The following is a 21,187-nucleotide window of genomic DNA, read 5'->3' on the forward strand; positions in this document are numbered from 1 at the left end:
AGGCTGTATGGGAGAGTGGCGGGAACATCCAATACTGGGGCGTCGATGCTATACTCCCTGGTCCGGGAACCTGGTTACCCTTTGGGTTTAGCAAAAAGTGAGTGATCGGACCAAATCCAGGAATGCTCTTTCTTGAGATAAGGGGGTTGGGGGAATCAGACGTTATGATGTGCATTGAAACCGGTACATTTCTTATTGGTGGTTCGGACGGGAGAGAGGAGAGGCGGAGACTTTTCTTATGCCTATGCTTCAGTTTAGAGAAGTTCATGGGCATCTCTTGTTTTGTTTTGACGAGCACTATTGGTCAAAAATCTTTAGTTTAATTGTAAATTTAGTTAAAAACCAGCATTGCATCTATATCTCATCATCTGTGGATGGTCTGTATGTGATGGAGTTGAACACACCAGGAGTGAATGTTATGCTGTACATAGATTCTCCACAAGGTCTATATGGCGTCACTTAAACTCCTTTCATGGAACATTAGGGGATTGGGGAGTGCTAGGAAGCGGAATATGGTATTCTCACAGATACGTAAAGTACATGCGCAAATAATATGTCTGCAGGAAACCCATTTGACACCAGATACCATATCGAGAACAAACAAGCCTTGGATACAATGGCAGAAACACGCCACACATTCGTCCTATTTTATGGAGGTAACTGTTATGGTGCATAAATCCTTGAGATGGTCTGTCCAAAAGATTAAAAAGGACCCAGAGGGTTAGATTAGTTTTTATATATGCATTTGTAGACATGGTGCCTTATGTGTTAATTAATATCTATAATCCACCTCCAGCCAAACTAGATGTACTTCAACAAGCTGCAATTTTTGTGTCACAGTACCCTGATGCTAAAATGTTGTGTATGGGTGATTTCAATATGGTTCTTGACACTTATTTAGATAGAATGAGAGCCGTGAGTTCCATTCCTGATGGCCACAACACCACAGCATTAGATGCTTTTGTAAAAGAGATGGGCTGGAATGATTTGTGGAGACCGCAACACCCTCTTAAGAATGAATTCTCCTGTTATACCCCGGCCGATCGTTATCTGTCCAGAATTGATCATGCATTTGGGAATAATACTGCACTATCAGACTTGCGTATGATTTAATATCTTCCCAGGGCAATATCAGATCATGCCCCTGTGGGGAAGGTGACTTGACGGACAGACTTGACTGGAAGTAGGAGGGGACGATTTGTGCACTACAGACGGAGGTTGACAATGACAGGAAGGTAACAGCAGGGAAAGACAGAAATGGGAGTGCAATACCGAAATTTGACCACAAGATGGCAGGGGGGAATGTAGTTCAGGCCTTAACATCAGCTTACGGCTATAGAAACTGATTAGTCATGGGGGGGGCGGGGAGATAGGAACCCAGGAGGGAAACTCCCAGTGAGAGAGTGGATAAATAGGACTGGTTGGGGTTCCAGAGGCTAGGCTAGTCCCGGGAGGAGCTCAGCAGAGGAAGACTCAGGACAGAAGACGGAGAACGGTGAAGAGCTTGACCAGGGGACTGACAGGAAAAGACAGGGGGGTGGCCCTGACACGACGTACTGCTGGACAGACGAGGCCCCGGGGGTACCTATTGGACGACGACCTCGGGCAGGTGAAGCGCTGGCGGTAGATTGGTCTAGGACAGCCCCAGCGAAAGATCCGCGAGGGATCGTCATCACGACTAAAGGAAAGGTGAAAGGTACCCAGGCCTGGAAACGGAGAGCTGTAAAGGAACTGCGGTGCATGGCTAGGGTCGTCAGGAGGACGGCCAATAAACCCGGATCTGTTACAACTGAATTCTGCCTCCGTCTCGTCTTTGCATTGTCCGGTCGTGGTAAGCAGTGGACCACCCCCCAATCCGGCCCCCTACCACACCCCATTGGTGGTGTCCCTTCATTTAGACGGCTCTGATAGATTTAAAAGATTTCATATACACCCATTTTGGTTATCCCTTATAGGGGAACAAGACAGAATAACAGACCAACTGGATGTTTTCATAGCAGACCAAACTGATTTCCCGAATAGACTGGTGATGTGGGACACACTTAAGGCATATTTAAGGGGGTGTGTTAAGTCTACGATTTCGTATATTAAAAGAGAATCCCATGTTAGGGAGCAGAGGCTGGCTGATGAGTATAGGTTCCTGGCTGCTGAATATATAGGTGACCCGTCTGATGGTACTTTGCACAGATGGCTCGAGAAGGGGAGGGAGTACCTGATACATCGGCAGGAAAAAGCCCAGAGGAGACTTTTTCACTAAGTAAACCTATTTTGAGTTGGGTAACCAATCAAGTAAATTTCTAGCATACATCGTCCAGCAAAACCAAATATCACCATCTATATTATCCATCAATACAAGGGAGGGGGCCCCGTTGCTTAGATCTGTCCAAATTGGAAATAGATTCAAGAAGTATTTTAGGGAGATGTACACCTCCCAACTAAATTATACCATAGAAGAAATTGATGAATTTTTAGACCAGATAGAGTTCCCTAGACTTTCTTGTGAAGAACGGGCATTCCTGGACAAGGAGATGAGATCACTCTGGAGGAAATTCAGGACGCAGTCATGTCTCTTTCTAATGGAAAAACTCCAGGACCTGTTGGTATGCTCATAGAACTATATAAAAGATACTTAGACCAAATTGGGCCAGTTCTGATGGAAACTCTTTCTGAGGCACTGGAAAAACACCTTGCTTGCTTCCTCAATCCTTTTACGTTGCCACTATTGTGGTTATTCCAAAGCCTGATAAACCTGTTGAGGAGTGTGGTTCTTATCGTCCTACATCCTTATTTAACTCAGATTATAAAATTCTTTCAAAACTAATAGCCAATAGACTTAAAACGGTAATATTGAGTATCATACATGAAGACCAATCTGGCTTTATGCCGGGAAGATCCACCTCCTCCAATATTAGAAGAGTGCAGGTTCTAACACAGGCCACAAATACAAAAGACCCTGGGCAATAGCCTCTTTGGATACTGCAAAGGCCTTTGATTTATTTGAGTGGAGATTTTTGCAGCGAGTACTCCTAAGATTTGGTTTCACTGATAAGTTTTGCGGATGGGTTGAATTGCTTTATCGTATGCCGAGAGCTAATATTCTGTTGAGTGGCATTCTATCAGAGTATTTTGATCTGGGTAGAGGAACTAGACAGGGATGCCCGCTATCCCCAATGCTCTTCGCTCTGGCAATTGAGCCAATTGCACTTAGAATCAGGCAAGATCTTTTGATTGAAGGAATTGACATTAATTCTAGGATAGATAAGGTCGGACTGTATGCTGACGATCTTGTACTTTTCCTGGGGGAAATTGAACAGTCCCTTCCTAGAGCAATTGATCTGATTAATAGTTTCTGAGAGTTGTCGGGCCTTAAAATTAACTGGAATAAATCTGTAGTTATGCCGCTGCTTAATAATGTAACCGTAGATACGTTATCTGATCTACAGGTAGTTTCCAAATTCAAATACTTAGGCATCATAATTTAATCAAAACCCAATTGATGACCTTAGAGACAACATATACCCTCTGGAGGATATGATGAGGAAGAAGTTTGAGATAAGGTCCCCACTCCCCCTTTCTGTAGCGGGTAGGATCGGACTGATCAAAATGATAATTCTCCCAAAGTGTTTATAAATGCTGGAACATACATCAATTCGGGTCCCTAAGGGTTTCTTTGGGAAGCTGCATAGCCTGATGGCAACGTTTATATGGGGCTCATCCAGACCTAAATTAAGTATTAGCTCCTTACAGAGACCTAAACATCAGGGGGGATACGCAGTGCCTTAGCTTTTTTTATATTACCTGGCTGGTGAACTATGTTACCTAAGGTGCTGGCTAAACCAGGATAGACTCAACAATGCAGAATCTCATCTTATATATTTTTTTGAGGGACATACACCATGGGCAGTATTAGAGGGTTCATACAGACCATCTCGGGGCTTGTTGTTCGCACATAATTTAGCAATACAGGTCTGGCGAGAGGGTAAACATATCGTACAGTTTACTGATCAGGTTGAAGAGACTCGAATATGGGATAATCCTGAATTTGCGCAACTCCAGAAGCTGCAGGATCCTGAGTTCTGGAAACGACACGGAATAGTGTCGCTCAATCAGATTTTTGAGGCCCAAACCTTATTATCATTTGAACAATTTCAATTTCAAAGATTTTTATAGATATTTGCAGTTGAGACACGCCATACAATGTCAATTCCCGTTTCCTAGAAGACGAATTTCTAAATACCCGTTGATAGGAGTATTGTCAACCCAGGGGCCCACAGGTGTGATATCCTCCCTATATACTTTCCTGTTAAATTCTAGGATCGCATCCACTCCACTAGCTGTAGAGGGTAAGTGGAAGCACTTGATCCCATCTATTACAGACGATCAATGGGGTGACGCATTGGAGGCGCATATAGTGGTGTCTTCGGCCGCAAACAATAAGTTAATTCAATTGTATATTCTTCATCAATCCTATTTAACCCCAAGTAGGCTATATAAATTTGGCAGAAGAACAACTGATGAATGTCATAAGTGTGGAGATGGAGGTGCGGATTTCTGGCATCTTATTTGGAACTGCAGAATCATTCATAGATATTGGAATGACGTAATAGCTACTTTGCAGCGGATAATCGGAATACCGATTCAGTGTCATCCAGAACTCAGTATTTTGGGTGTAGTGGATGAGGAAAGTTGGACTCATTATGATAGAATATTCCTTCGGGAAGTATTATTTATGGCCAGAAAGGCGATTGCATTGAGATGGATGGGAAGGAAATCTCCTTCAATTCGGCAGTGGAAAAAATTAGTGAATGATGTGATCCCATACGAAAATATATTGTATTAGCATAGAAAGTGCCCCCAAAAGTTCCACAAGATCTGGGAAAGATGGTGCGATTCACCCTTGACACATCTGGCCCCGGATGTTATAGCCTCATCAATGGCGCGGTATAACCCCTAAAACACACCTATGTATGAAAGTGATGCTGTGAATGATCTTAAGAACAAATATCTATTACAATCTGAATAAATAAATATATATAGGGACTATGAATGCATGAGTTCTAGTCCCGACAAATACTAGCTCATCTGATGGTCCTTAGTGATGAAATTAATAAGGTGAGTTTTTTTATGGGTTGGAAAAACAGTTTTGTCCCATCAGGGATATATTGAATAAAATGATTAATACAATTTTTAATATTGATGCTAAAAGATAAATGATTTTATTAATTTTGATTTTTTTATCTCAAAAATTACAACACAATTTTATTGCATATAGAAGTGTGTGTGTGTGTGTGTGTGTGTGTGTGTGTATATATATATATATATATATATATATATATATATATATATATATATATATACACTCACTGGCCACTTTATTAGGTACACCATGCTAGTAACGGGTTGGACCCCCTTTTGCCTTCAGAACTGCCTCAATTCTTCGTGGCAGAGATTCAACAAGGTGCTGGAAGCATTCCTCAGAGATTTTGGACCATATTGACATGATGGCATCACACAGTTGGCGCAGATTTGTCGGCTGCACATCCCTGATGCGAATCTCCCGTTCCACCACATCCCAAAGATGCTCTATTGGATTGAGATCTGGTGACTGAGGAGGCCATTTGAGTACAGTGAACTCATTGTCATGTTCAAGAAACCAATCTGAGATGATTCGAGCTTTATGACATGGCGCATTATCCTGCTGAAAGTAGCCATCAGATGCCTGTTCTTAGCTGAGAGGAGTGGTACCCAGTGTGGTCTTCTGCTGCTGTAGCCCATCTGCCTCAAAGTTCGACGCACTGTGCGTTCAGAGATGCTCTTCTGCCTACCTTGGTTGTAACGGGTGGCAATTTGAGTCACTGTTGCCTTTCTATCAGCTCGAACCAGTATGCCCATTCTCCTCTGACCTCTGGCATCAACAAGGCATTTCCGGCCACAGAACTGCCGCTCACTGGATTTTTTTTCTTTTTCGGACCATTCTCTGTAAACCCTAGAGATGGTTGTGCGTGAAAATCCCAGTAGATCAGCAGTTTCTGAAATACTCAGACCAGCCCTTCTGGCACCAACAATCTTGCCACGTTCAAAGGCACTCAAATCACCTTTCTTCCCCATACTGATGCTCGGTTTGAACTGCAGGAGATTGTCTTGACCATGTCTACATGCCTAAATGCACTGAGTTGCCGCCATGTGATTGGCTGATTAGAAATTAAGTCTTAACACACAGTTGGACAGGTGTACCTAATAAAGTGGCCAGTGAGTGTATATGTGTGTATATATATATATATATATATATTATATAATATGTGTGTATATATAAATTAAAAAAAATAAAAATTCCTTTATCTCCTATAATCATTTCTGTTATGATTGAGTCACCGTAGGAGGCAAAAACAGAAATACAAGCTAAGTCCAGAAAACCAGAGAAGTTGGCAACTATCAGATTGCAGACCCCTGAACCTATCAACACAACTAGCAGTGGCCGTGGGGGGTTCCTACGATGTCCTAGACCCCTCGATCACAGCCGGAGAATTAAATAGGCCTAAAGAAAGAAAGGGGAAATCTAAACTGCCCCAGAGCAGACCCCAAAGCAATAGGCAGCCCCCAACATATAATGACGGTGAAGCAAGATGAAAACACTAACACAGACAGAAAGATAGACTGAGCAAAGCCGGGGCCCAAAACTACCTAGATAGGAAAGGACAGGAAGGCTGCTGTCTGCAATCTGCCAAAACCCTATCAAAGACATAAGCCAACAAGCTGATATGAAAAAGACCCTGAAGCAGCTAGGCTTCAAAAACTAAATCAGCACTCAGGTATTTTCAGAAGACAGAGCTAAAGGAATTCAGCACACCCCAGCAGGGAATGGCAGAAATCCAGAAAAACAAAGCAAAACAAAGTCAAAGCACAAATGCAAAAGGCCGAGCAGCAAACTTAGCTTTAGAGGAGCAGGAATTCAGACTGGTCTCCAAGGATCCCACAGAGAAATCACCCGCAGGGCAGAAGGGCGTCGGCAGCCTTATATCCAGTCAGTAACTGCACTCAACCAGTCATCATCATCAGGCTCACTACCTTTCTTTACCAGAAGAGGGAGTTCCTCGGGCCTCAGTAGTGAAGGGGAAAATGAACTCACAACACATTTCCCTGTTAGAGTACCAGGATTTTGCAATCTTGTTAAAGAAAGGAGAATTATATGAACAATTTTACCTAACATATATATAAAAAAAAGTATAGAAAATGAGGTTTTTATTAGATTCCAAGTAATATAGATCCCACCTAAACTAGCCTCCCAACAGTTTGGAGAGGTGTGCATGTGTTTTTAATTGATGATAATTGTTTGAAGGGTTGAACCCCCTTTTTTTCCTCTATATAAATGTGTCTTTTAAAGATATGAATGATTTTACCTGATGAAGGCTAAATTTATGTATAGCCGAAATGCGTTGTATGTCTAACAATAAACTGGATATTCCTTGAAATAAACGGAGTAATTAAAGAATCAACTGGAAGCGCTCCTTGACAAACTGGAAATCCTTTTCTGCAATCTGAATAAATACAGACTCAAACACTAATAAAGAGTATGTTGGTTGATGATGCAATGCTTTATAGAAATGTTATACTTTATTTGTAGTGCTTGTTCGCTCTATTGTTGAAAGTATGCTTTTATATCCACTTTGGATAATAATGATGTGCTGACCTGTATTTTATACTGCAATGTCATATGCTTGTTGTATTCATTTGTGGAATCTTTCAATAAAAAGAGTTTAAAAAAAAAAAAAAAAAGTCAAACGGTGCTCCCTCCCTTCTGAGCCCTGCCATGCGCTCAAGCAGTGGCTTTCCCCAACATACGGGATATTGGCGTACTCAAGAAATTGCACAACAAATTTTATGGTCCATTTTTTCCTGATGCCCTTGTGAAAATAAAAAATTTGGTTCTAAAGTAAACTTTTTGTAGAAAAAGTAAAATATTCATTTTTTCCTTCCTCATTGCTTTAGTTCTCGTGAAGCACTTGAAGGGTTAATAAACTTCTTGAATGTGGTTTTGTGCACCTTGAGGGGTGAAGTTTTTAGAATGGTGTCACTTTTGGGTATTTTCTGTTATATTAACGCCTCAAAGTGACTTCAAATGTGAGGTGGTCCCTAAAATATATGGTTTTGTAAATTTTGTTGGAAAAATGTGAAATCGCAGGTCAACTTTTAACCCTTATAACGTCCTAACAAACTATGTTTCCAAAATTGTTCTGATGTAAAGTTGACATGTGGGAAATGTTATTTATTAACTATTTTGTGTGACACCACTCTGATTTAAGGGCACAAAAATTAAAAGTTTGAAAAAGGCAAAATTTTTAAAATTTTTGCTAAATTTCCGTTTTTTTAAAAATAAACAAGTCATATCGAAGAAATTTTACCACTAACATGAAGTACAATATGTCATGAAAAAAGAGTCAGTGGGACATGTTAACGTGCTCCAGAGCTATAACCTCATAAAGTGACGGTGTTCAGAATTGTAAAAATTGGCTTGGTCATTAAGTACCAAATTGGCTCTGTCACTAAGGCCTCTTTCACACTTCATTTTTTTGCAATCAGTCACAATCCGCCAGGTTTTGAAAAAAAAACGGATCCTCAATTTTCTTTTGAGGATCCGTTTTTTCCCCCATTGACTTCCATTACTGGCGGATTGTGACGGATTGCCGTCCGTTGCATCCGTTTTTTTTGAGGATCCGCCAAAAGTTGCTGTCCGTCACCATCCTCAAAGATTTGAAAACGGAGCTTGCAACGTTTTTTTTCCTCTGGCGGATCCTCCAGACACTAATTTAACCCGAAATTCATTCTCTCTCTCTCTCTCTCTCTCCTGCGATTCCTTTAAAATTCTTCATTTGTCGGATCCGTCAAAAAAACGGATGGGTGGCATCCGTTGTCATCAGTTCTATAACGGATCCAGCATCCGTCCTTTTGGCGGATTTTGACTGATGCAAAACACTGAAGTGTGAAAGAGGCCTAAGGGGTCAAAAACATGCAGTGAAATGTTTTGCCGCACAAAAATAATTGGCTGTGATCCCCAGCTGTAATGTCTGTATACTCTTTTGTGTCCTCCACTGCACAGGAGCTGTGGTATGATCAAACCATTTTCCAGCACGGGTAGACATAGATATTGCATAGTACACAGCAGGGGCACATTTGTAACATTATCTCAGCACAGGAATTTTAGTTTTTAACACATCCAATTGTGGAACTTCTTTTTATGCCAAAATCTACTAAATAAAATGTACTTTGTGGGAAAATCCAATGGACAGAACAGCATGTCTAGAAACGGCCACACCTGGACTTTATCAGCGTTGCTACGTTGGAGTCCATGTTGCTTCCTTTAGTCCACTAATCTATAGTGTCTTGCAGTTGGGGGCAACTAATGATCATGCACAGATTCTTGAAAACCGTTTTAAATGACAACACACTTATTTAGTTTTCTCTTTTTTTCTTGTTAGGCTTTGGGTTCTTAAAGGGAATATGTCAGCAGATTTTTGCTACGACATCAGAGAGCAGCTTAATGTAGGAAATGAGACCCTGATTCCAACGATATATCACTTGGCTTTCTAGGTGAAGCAGTTCAGACACAGAGTTTTTAGATGCAGCAGAGCTCAGAAAGCTAACTCCGCCCACAGAGTGCTTCGACCAGTGCTCACGAGCTGCTGTAGTCCCACAGTCATAATGTTCTTGTGTTAAAACGTTCATTGCAAGTAAACAGCACACAGCCAAAACAGTCACACATCACAGAAATTTGTGTCTCAGCTCCTGTCTCCTGCTGTCATCCGATTGCGTAGCAAAAACTGCTGACTGATTCGCTTGAAGATGTTTTTTTTCTTTACACATGCAACTTTTTTATTCCATTTTGTGCAGTACCATAGGTAATATGTGCCTGCGAAGACCAAGCTGTACTACCATAATTTGAAGAATTGGTCCTGCCTCTATTAACGACATAGCACTAAAACCATAATAAATCATATCAGTTTTCTCTGCGGGTAGTGAGGCTGTCGCTGACAGCTGGACAGTTAATCTGAATATTATGAGTTGCATAATGACTAGCACAAGTATTTATGACTTATATTGTTGTATGCCATGATAAAAAGCCATTGGTAATTTGCCAAATATTCATAGTACATAATGTAACAGTGTTTGGTTTTTTTTCAGCATCGTTGCCTAATATGCCTTCAAAATTAACAACCTTAAGGCTGTCCCATAATAAATTTACAAATTTCCCAAAAGAAATTCTTCAGCTCTCATAGTAAGTACACCCCCTTTCTTTTACAATTATCTTCTAAAATAAACCGATTCATGAAAAGATAAATGAAAGCGTTGCCTTTATTATCCCAGCAGAATGGCACCTTTTTCCTCAAAAGTCCACTAAAAATGATATCTTGCTATGCTTTCCACGTATATACAGGTTATTCACTGGCACAGAAACGGTAGTCATTAATAACTATGAAGGAATAGTTACAGAATATGCAGCATCTTAGTGCAAGAGTCTCAGCAGAAGCTTAAAGTATATTTTTCATTTCAGGTGACTTTTTAGAATAAGCTGTCATGTGTATACATGAGGAATAACACTTTTTTCTGGCCAATTTATGACTTATGCCTTGCATTTTAACAAATTGTCACATACGCAGGCTCTATCTCCAATTTAGTTTTCTTTAACCTAATGGGGTCTTCCATAAAAAGCACACACAGATGGATTTCTTCACTTCTTTCTCTGTAGCACACAGACTACACTCAGTCAGAAGCAGCAACAACAGTGTGGAAAATATTATGCAGCAGTATTGAGCTGTGTGGCTGTGAATTCAGCATGGATGCGAAATAAATTTACTCAGAGTTCAATCTGCTTGTCCTGAAGTGATACACAATGCTGAGTGCTCTTCCTCCACCATTCGTGTCCATAGTGACACCTCACTATATTGGCAGTCTGTTTTGCTTCACCCAACATTGATTTTAGCTGTTTTTCAGAGTGGATGTTGAGTCCAAGAGGCAGAGAGGAGGAGAAGTGGATCATAAGTGTAGAAAAAAGCAGATTTCTAATAGACTATATTACAAAATTTCTTATAGTCACTTGTAATATTTATTTATGCAAACTTTGTTGAAATAACAATGACTATTTAAAGTTTTTTTTTAGTAGATTACATAAAAGTGGTTTTACATGTTATGTTTTACTATAACTATTTATAGCTTTGCATTATGATGTCTCTTCTTTCTAAGATTAAAGATGGGTAAATTACTGTAATATTGCATCATGTTAATTGTTTTGGCACCATAGTTGTGCCAGAGCCATCACCAGAGAGTGCTGGTTGTAAGTTTAATCTTCAGGATTATCATAAAAGACCATGTTGGCTGCCTGTCAGTGTAGCTCAAGCTGGTAAGTATGCTTTCAAATTACGTTCTGTGTCGATTTCGGGACATACATCTGAAATCCCCCGCAAAAGGTGGTCCGGACACATGTGCCAACGGGCCCAATAAACTGTAATGGTGATGGCAAAGCTAACGTGCGCTTTGCCGTGCATCATTTTTGGGAGTGTACGCCTACATGAGGTGGACACCTAGACGTAGTAGACTGCGTCTGAGTGTCTGCCTCGTGTAGGCGTATACTCCCCAAAAAAGTGCACGGCAAAGCGAGCGTCAGGCTGTGTGCACGATCAGACAAGATCTTTGAGCACCTCTGGGTCTCAGGACCTAAATCCCCCCCCCCCCCATCTTGCTTGCAATTGAAGGGCACTCAAATATAAAAAATAAAGGTTTTAATTACTGTTTACCTTTAATAAAACATATTTTCCACTAAAGAGCTATACTTTCTCATAAAGTTAAAATGATACTTCTGCTGCGTGGTGGAGGATGTAAAACATATCAGAAAAAAATACTTTTATTGTATAAAGGAGGACATTGCGACTGACACATTTGCTTTTGCCATGATTGTAATGACCCATAGAAGTATAAATATTAAACAGCATGGTTTACAAGTGAAATTTTTTTTGGTTCCTTTTCCCCTCCCCCCCCCCCTTCCTGAAAAAGACAAAAACAATAAATTAATCAACAATTTATATGTAGTCCGAAAAAAGACTACAATTAAGCATAACTCATCCTACAGATGACAATGTAGGCACTCGAAGGTCAAAATGTAGTGATTTACAGTTAGGTCCATATATATTTGGACAGAGACAACATTTTTCTAATTTTAGTTCTAGACATTACCACAATGAATTTTAAACAAAACAATTCAGATGCAGTTTACGTTCATACTTTCAGCTTTCATTTGAGGGTATCCACATTAAAATTGGATGAAGGGTTTAGGAGTTTCACCCTGTTTTTAAAGGGACCAAAAGTAATTGGACAATTGACTCCAAGGCTATTTCATGGACAGGTGTGGGCAATCCCTTCGTTATGTCATTCTCAATTAAGCAGATAAAAGGCCTGGAGTTGATTTGAGGTGTGGTGCTTGCATTTGGAAGGTTTTGCTGTGAAGGAAATATGCGGTCAAAGGAGCTCTCCATGCAGGTGAAATAAGCCATCCTTAAGCTGCAAAAACAGAAAAAACCCATCCGAGAAATTGCTACAACATTAGGAGTGGCAAAATCTACAGTTTGGTACATCCTGAGAAAAAAAGAAAGCACTGGTGAACTCATCAATGCAAAAAGACCTGGGCGCCCACGGAAGACAACAGTGGTGGATGATCGCAGAATAATCTCCATGGTGAAGAGAAACCCCTTCACAACAGCCAACCAAGTGAACAACACTCTCCAGGAGGTAGGCGTAATAATATCCAAATCTACCATAAAGAGAAGACTGCATGAAAGTAAATACAGAGGGTTCACTGCACGGTGCAAGCCACTCAGAAGCATCAAGAATCAAAAGGCTATACTGGACTTTGCTAAAAAAAAAATCTAAAAAAGCCAGCACAGTTCTGGAAGAACATTCTTTGGAGAGATGAAACCAAGATCAACCTCTACCAGAATGATGGAAAGAGAAAAGTATGGTAAAGGCGTGGTACAGCTCATGATCCAAAGCATACCACATCATCTGTAAAATACGGCGGAGGCAGTGTGATGGCTTGGGCATGCATGGCTGCCAGTGGCACTGGGTCACTAGTGTTTATTGATGATGTGACACAGGACAGAAGCAGTCGAATGAATTCTGAGGTATTCGGAGCCATACTGTGTGCTCAGATCCAGCCAAATGCAGCCAAACTGATTGGTCGTCGTTTCATGCTACAGATGGACAATGACCCAAAACATAAAGCCAAAGCAACCCAGGGGTTTATTAAAGCAAAGAAGTGGAATATTCTTGAATGGCCAAGTCAGTCACCTGATCTCAACCCAATTGAGCATGCATTTCACTTGTTAAAGACTAAACTTCAGACAGGCCCACAAACAGCAACTGAAAACCACCGCAGTGAAGGCCTGGTAGAGCATCAAAAAGAAGGAAACAGCATCTGGTGATGTCCATGAGTTCAAGACTTGAGGCAGTCATTGCCAACAAAGGGTTTTCGACCAAGTACTAGAAATGAACATTTTCCCTTCACCCATGACAGCACCACCTGAGAGAGGGATCCGCCCCACCAGGACAGGAACCTACTGAAATATAAGGGGCGGCACCTCTCCCCCACTTCAGTTGGGTTCCTGTCCTGGAACAGGATCCCAGTCTGACAGCGGCGGAGGGAGGGACAAGGTCACACTCCCTAATGAGCGAAACCAACAAAATCTTTCGCAGAGCAGAACGACACCTACACTCTCTAACAGCCTTACACATCAGAGGGGTGGAGAACATACAAGCCGATTTCCTAAGCCGCAACACATTGAGGCAGGGAGAATGGGCCCTAAATCACTTAGTGTTCCAGAAGATAGTACAACTCTGGGGAGAGCCAGTAATAGACCTCTTTGCCAACAAAAGCAACAGGTAGGTAAAAAGATTCTGTTCATTGAACCCAAAAGAAGACCCATGGGTAGTGGATGCATTGCAAATTCCGTGAAATTTCAAACTGGGTTATGCCTTTCCTCCGGTAGCTCTAATCCAAGCAGTGGTGAAGAAAATAAGAGAGGATCAGGCCAGAGTGATCTTAATAGCCCCATTTTGGCCAAAAAGGCCCTGGTTCTCACTACTACAGATGATGTCCCTCTCAGATCCATGGGTGCTGCCAGAGATTCCAGACCTGCTAGCTCAGGGTCCGGTATTCCACACGCAAGTCAAGAGATTCCATCTGACGGCGTGGAATTTGAGAGGTCACTTTTAAAAAGTAGAGGGTTCTCCCCTGGGTTGGTGGCTACACTGATGAAAAGTAGAAAGCCAGTAACAACTAATATATACGGTAGGACATGGAATAAGTTTCTGCAGTTCCTAGGAAGACCGTTAGACCAAGAACCCCCAATCAAGGCCATCTTAGAGTTCTTACAGGCAGGACTACAGCTAGGCCTAGCGGTAAATACACTCAAAGTACAAGTTTCAGCACTAGGCGCTCTATATAACTGCAATATAGCAGCAAACAGATGGGTAGCCAGATTCATTAAATCCTGCCAGAGGTCTAGACCAATCCCTTTGCCAAAAATAGCTCCCTGGGATTTAAACCTTCTGTTGAAAGCTCTCACGAAGGAGCCATTTGAACCAGTGCAACAACTACCAGTAAAATATCTTACCCTAAAAACCAAAGTTGTATCAGATTTTCACCGAAGCCAGGAAATTGTCCTTCCCTCCTTCTGTGACAATCCAAAAAACCCAGGAGAGGAGAAATTCCATAATCTAGACGTTAAAAGAGCCCTCTTAGAGTATATATCAGACTTAACCTTTGGTAGAAGGGTGCTGCAAGCCGTGGTCCCTCCCTAAGGTGTTCGAAATCTCCAAAAATCTCTCGGGTGGTGCTGTCATGGGTGAAGGGAAAACCACCATGGTTACTTACCGGTAGCCGTTTTTTCCGGAACCCATGACAGCACCCGTATATCCCCCCCCCCCTTTTCACCGTATGGGTGTGCACGTTAACAGGGTGTATTTGTGTGATGTGGTGTTGGGTTAACATGTAACTAACCGGGAAGTCCTCTCAATGCTCTGTAACCAACTGAAGCGGGGGTGCCACCCCTTATATTTCAATAGGTTCCTGTCCTGGCGGGGAGGATCCCTCTCTCAGGTGGTGCTGTCATGGGTTCCGGAAAAACCGGCTACCGGTAAGTAACCATGGTGGTTTTATTTACAATTTTTTAATCTGTCCAATTACTTTTTGTCCCTTTAAAAACAGGGTGGCACATGTTAAGGAGCTGAAATCCTAAACCCTTCATCCAGTTTTAATGTGGATACCCTCAAATAAAAGCTGAAAGTCTGAACTTCAACTGCTTCTGAATTGTTTTGTTTAAAATTCATTGTGGTAATGTCTAGAACCAAACTTAGAAAAATGTCTCTGTCCAAATATATATGGACCTAACTGTATATAAAAATAAAATTACCTCTGTTAGGACCGCTGGAGAAGATAGTATAGGTCTCGGTTCTCATGTCAATCCCATATACAATGAATGGAGCGGAGAACATTGTTTTTAAACAGTAACTGTTGTATAATGACTTATAATGTCTTGTTGCTTAAAGGGAATATTTTACTATGTAATGTGAGAGCATTATAATGTAGGGGCAGATCGCTTAATTTCAACTATGTATTACTTACTGGACTACGTGATGTAGTTTTGATAGAATCTCTATTCTCTGTATTACCCCACCCACACCCCTGATTGGTATCTTGTGGAGAATTCACAGTAAACACAAGATGCTGCTAATCAGTGGTGGTGGTGACGTTAGACAGATTAGCCTGACTGCTGTGCACATGAGACCCAAGGGCCCGTTACACACAGCGATTTCGCTGGCGAGATCGCTGATTTTGTGACACATCAGCGATCTCTCCAGCGAGATTGCTGTGTGTAATATCCAGTAGCGATCGGCCCCCCTGCTGGGTATCGCTGATCGTGCTGGATCGTCCTGGGCCATTTTTTCATCGCTGGTCACCCGCTGGCCAGCGCGCATCGCTACGTGTGGCAGCGGGAGCCAGCGATGAGCGACGCTGCAAGCTGGTTACCAATGTAAACATTGGGTTTCTAAGGGCTGCGGGGCCGCTCTGCGTCCACATTCCGCCCTGCCTGCAGTGCACGCTGATATCTAGGGTAAACATCGGGTTTCTAAGGGTCCCACAGCCCTTAGAAACCCGATGTTTACGTTGGTAACCAGCGTGCTCGCTGGTCCTGATCGCTGGAGGGGTTGTCTATGTGACAGCTCACCAGCGATCAGCTAACAATGTCCCAGCGATCCCATCCACGTCGGATCGTGGGTGGGATCGCTGGGACATCGTTATGTGTAACGGTACCCCTAGTCTGGCAACGATATCTTCTGCTAATAAAACACTTATGTATTGAAACTTCAACACGCTGCCTAATAAGTGACACATCCCTGGAAATCAGGATCTCTTGCTCTACATCATGCTGCTCTCAGATTAAATCGCAAAATCCTGCTGATAGATTCCCTTTTAAGAAAAACTTAAGCATGAAAATGAAATATTCCTCAAGTTCACTTGTTGACTTACATTCCTGTTTTTTGACTCTAAGTTTACGGACAGTGGATTTGAGCAACAATCAGATCAATAATCTGCCCTCTCCACTGGAATGGACTTCAGTAAATCTGAGAGAAATAATGTTGAACCACAATCAGATTAGCGTGTTGAATCTGGAGGACCTCCGTAAAGATGCAAACAGATGGTCACGTCTTGAGAAACTACATCTTTCCAATAATATGATCAAGGAGGTAACGCTGCACATTGCAATCTTAGTATAACTGCTCTTCAGAATTCAGGACTTGCTGTCATGTTAATAATTGGCTGTGTTTTAGATACCACCTGAAATTGGCTTTCTTGTGAATGTCACTTGTTTTGATATAAGCCACAATCCAGATTTAAGGTCATTTCCCGATGAAATGGGAAAGCTTACTAAAGTGTGGGACCTTCCTCTGGACGGACTACATCTGGATTTTGATCTGAAGCATATAGGATGCAAAGCCAGAGACCTTATCCGGTACGGTGTTTTCTCCTTCTCCTTTTTTTTATTGCACTGTTAATTTATCTATTTTTATAGTGGTATGTGTTATTATATTAACCCCTTAGCGACAGAGCCAGTTTGCAGCTTAATGACCAGGCCAATTTTTACAATTCTGACCACTGTCCCTTTGAGGTTATAACTCCGGAACGCTTTAATGGATCCCGCTGATTCTGAGAGTGTTTTTTCGAGACATATTGTACTTCATGTTAGTGGTAAAATTTCTTCGATAAGTCTTGTGTTTATTTATGAAAAAAACGGAAATATGGCGAAAATTTTGCAATTTTGAAACTTTTAATTTTTATTCCCTTAAATCAGAGAGATGTCACACAAATTTCTTAATAAATAACATTTTCCACATGTCTACTTTATATCAGCACAATTTTGGAAGCAACATTTTTTTTTGTTAGGAAGTTATAAGGGTTAAAAGTTGACCAGCGATTTCTCATTTTTACAACAAAATTTATAAAACCATTTTTTTTAGGGACCACATCATATTTAAAGTCATTTTGAGGGGTGTATATGACAGAAAATACCCAAAAGTGGCACCATTCTAAAAACTAGACCCCTCAAGGTGCTCAAAACCACATTCAAGAAGCCTTTAAGTGCTTCACAGGAACTAAAGCAATGTGGAAGGAAAAAATTAACATTTAACTTTTTTTTGCAAAAAATTTACTTCAGAACTAATTTTTTTTATTTTCACAAGTGTTAAAAGAGAAAATCAACCCCAAAATTTGTTGTACAATTTCTCCTGAATACGCTGATACCCCATATGTGGGGGTAAACCACTTTTTCAGCACACGGCAGAGCTCTCAAGGGATGGAGCGCCGTTTGACTTTTTCAACGCAGAATTGGCTGGAATTGAGATCGGATGCCATGTTGCGTTCGGAGAGCCCCTGATGGGCCTAAACAGTGGAAACCCCCAACTAGTGACCCCATTTTGGAAACTAGACCCATTAAGGAACTTATCTAGATGTGTGGTGAGCACTTTGATCCTTCAAGTGCTTCACAGAAGTTTATAACGTAGAGCCGTGAAAATAAAAAATCCATCATTTTTCCACAAAAATGATCTTTTCGCCCCCAAATTTTTATTTTTACAAGGGTAACAGGAGAAATCATACACCCACAGTTGTTGTGCGATTTGTCCTGAGTACGCCGATACCCCATATGTGGGGGGAACCACTGTTTGGGTGCATGGGAGAGCTCGGAAGGGAAGGAGTGCCATGTTGGAATGCAGACTTTGATGGAATGGTCTGCGGGTGTCATGTTGCGTTTGCAGAGCCCCTGATGTACCTAAACAGTGGAAACCCCCCACAAGTGACCCCATTTTGGAAATTAGACCCCCTAAGGAACTTATCTAGATGTGTGGTGAGCACTTTGAACCCCCAAGCGCTTCACAGAAGTTTATAAACGCAGAGCCGTGAAAATAAAAAGTCTTTATTTCCACAAAAGTGATTTTTTTAGACCCCAATTTTTAGACCCCCAAAGTTGGTAAATAGTGGAAACCCCTCAATTCTTGCTCCAACCCTAACCCCAACACACCCCTAACCCTAATCCCTAACCCTAATCCCAACCCTAATCCTAGTTCGCCCTAACTCTAATTCTAACCCGAGCCCTAACCCTAGCCCAACCCTAGCCCTACCCTAACCCTAGCCCTACCCTAACCCTAGCCCTACCCTAACCCTAGCCCAACCCTAGCCTAACCCTAGCCCAACCCTAACCTTAGCCCAACCCTAGCCCTAACCCTAATAGAAAACTGAAAAAAAAATATTTTCTTTATTTCATTATGTTTGCCTATATAAGGGGGTGATAAACGGGGGGGTTATGTACTATTTTTTTTATTTTGATCACGATGATCGTTTATCATAGTGATCAAAATAATGAATGGAATCTGCCAGCCGGAGCTGTCAGATCGCGGCGGGCGCACTGCGCATGCGCCCACCATTTTCAAGATGGCGGCACCCATCGGAGGATGCCGGCGGGACGGAGGACCACGGAGAGGTACCGGGGGGGGATCGGGGACCCTATTTCTCTCTCCTCTGATGTGCGATCACATCAGAGGAAAGAGAGATTTAATACATAATCGCGGCTTTTTTTTTTTTTTGCTGTCGCTGTTATTGGGTTAATAACGGCGACCGCAATAGCGGGGTCAGTAAAAACCGACCGATTCATGTTCTCTGGGGTCTCGGCTATCCCTGGCAGCCGAGACCCCGGAGAAAATCCGACACTGGGGGGCACTATGTACTTTCTCCACAGCGCTGTGAATTAGCGGCACTGTGGTTTAGTACCCTTAATTACCGCCGTTAAAAGGCGTATCGGCGGTCGTTAAGGGGTTAAAGCAATATTTGTTAGCAACGTTTAGCTACACAATTTTACCGTTGAGCCACTTGTCTATCAGAACTACTAACGTGTTTGACTCGGGTCATTGTGGTTATCCCAGTGTTATGTCCAGTAGCTAAGTGATGGGTATGGTTTTGCACATGCTTCGTTCATTCCTCATAGATATAAGGGTAGATAACGTCAACATGCTGTGCACCTGCTACACTTAAAAGGAGTCCGTAAGCAGGTTTTTGCTATGTAATCTGAGGACAGCATGAGGTAGGAGTTAAAACACAAGAGTTCAACGATGTGTCACTTACCAAGCTATGTGCTGTTGTTTACGTACACTAACTGTTTTATCACTAGGAGATTATCAATGCCAGGTCTGATGTGTACATGGCTGGTAGTCCGACTCCATCCCCAACTGTGATAAGCACCTCCCTGTCTATGGACAATAAAACTACACAGCCTGGTGTGGGTGGGGTTAGCTTCCTCAGCTCTGCTGCATTATGCTAAATCTAAAACTGATTGTGTCAGAACCACTGCATCCAATATACTAAATGATACATCGTTGGATTCAGGGTCTCTTTGCCTACATGGTGCTGCTATCAGATTAGCTATCAAAAACCTGCTAGCAAATTCCCTTTAACCCCTTCACTACATTGGGATTTTCAGTTTTTGTGTTTTTGTTTTTAGATCCTCTTCTTTCCAGAGCCATTACTTTTTTTTTTTTAGCTTTCCATCAATATGGTCGTAAGAGGGCTTGATTTTTTGGGGGGATGAGTTGTACTTTTGAACATCATCATTGATTTTGCCTTGTAAGTGTACTGTAAAATGGGGAAAAATTGCAAGTGCGGTGAAATTGTCAAAAAAAGTGCAATTCCGCAATTTTTTAAGATTTTTTTTTTATCATGTTCACGAAATGCTAAAACTGATTCTCCAGGTCATTGCGCATTCTCAGATAGAAAACATGTGTAGGTTCTTTTCTATTTACGTGGTAAAAAAATCTCAAGTTTTTTTTTTTTTTTAAATGGCACCATTTTCAGAGACCCCCGTCTAGCGTCTCCATTTTTCCAGATCTGGGGTTGGGTGAGGGCTTATTGTTTGCGCGCCGAGCTGATGTTATTGCAGTGTTGCGGCGACCAAAAAAGTTAATTCTGGCTTTATGATTTTTTTCCTTTTTACACCATTTACTGATCGGATTCAATCTTTTTATATTTTGATAGATTGTGTGTTTCTTAACGCAGTGATACCAAATGTGTATTTTTGTTTTCAATGGGTCAAAAGAGGGGAGATTTGAATTATTTTTTTTCCTCTTTTGGATAATTGGAGGGAGGCCTTTACCTCCCCACAATGTTTCACCAGCAATTAATAACAAGCTAATCCAAATGTCTATAGTCCATCAATACTACCTGACTGACAGCACGTTGGAAAAAACGGTTAGATCCACCACTGCACACTGCCATAGTTGTGGGGAAGCCGCAGCAGATTTTATACTCTTGATGTGGTATTGCCCTCCTATACCAGACTATTGGAAAGAGTTCATAGGTATATTCATTGAGGTTAGAAAATCCCCTGTTCCACTTTAGATACGGAAAATACGCAGTTAAAATACGCACATGCGCTTTTACTGCGTTTTGGATGCATGTAAACTGCACCTAACTATATCATTAGAGTTTTGACAAAGACAAATACCAGGAAGTATCAAAAGCAAAGCAGCTTTATTTAAAGGATGAAACACCAAAGTGAAACAAAAAAAACGCAGCGGTAAAAATTCATTAAAAAAACGC

General features: G+C 41.6%; 1 protein-coding gene across 3 annotated transcripts in view; it reads left to right on the forward strand.

Moving 5' to 3' along the window:
• Window positions 1-21,187, forward strand: part of LRRK2 (leucine rich repeat kinase 2) — a 325,079-nt gene that overhangs the window by 121,483 nt on the left and 182,409 nt on the right. For all 3 annotated transcript variants that reach the window (XM_073573544.1, XM_073573542.1, XM_073573543.1), the window contains exons 27-29: window positions 10,177-10,270; window positions 16,596-16,791; window positions 16,876-17,057. In XM_073573544.1, the coding sequence (XP_073429645.1) occupies window positions 10,177-10,270; window positions 16,596-16,791; window positions 16,876-17,057 (472 nt within the window). The remainder of the gene's footprint in view (window positions 1-10,176; window positions 10,271-16,595; window positions 16,792-16,875; window positions 17,058-21,187) is intronic.

The sequence above is a fragment of the Dendrobates tinctorius genome, unplaced genomic scaffold, assembly GCF_039654945.1.
Source record: "Dendrobates tinctorius isolate UK_male_01 unplaced genomic scaffold, ASM3965494v1 ptg000035l, whole genome shotgun sequence".
In the NCBI taxonomy this organism is placed as follows: domain Eukaryota; kingdom Metazoa; phylum Chordata; class Amphibia; order Anura; family Dendrobatidae; genus Dendrobates; species Dendrobates tinctorius.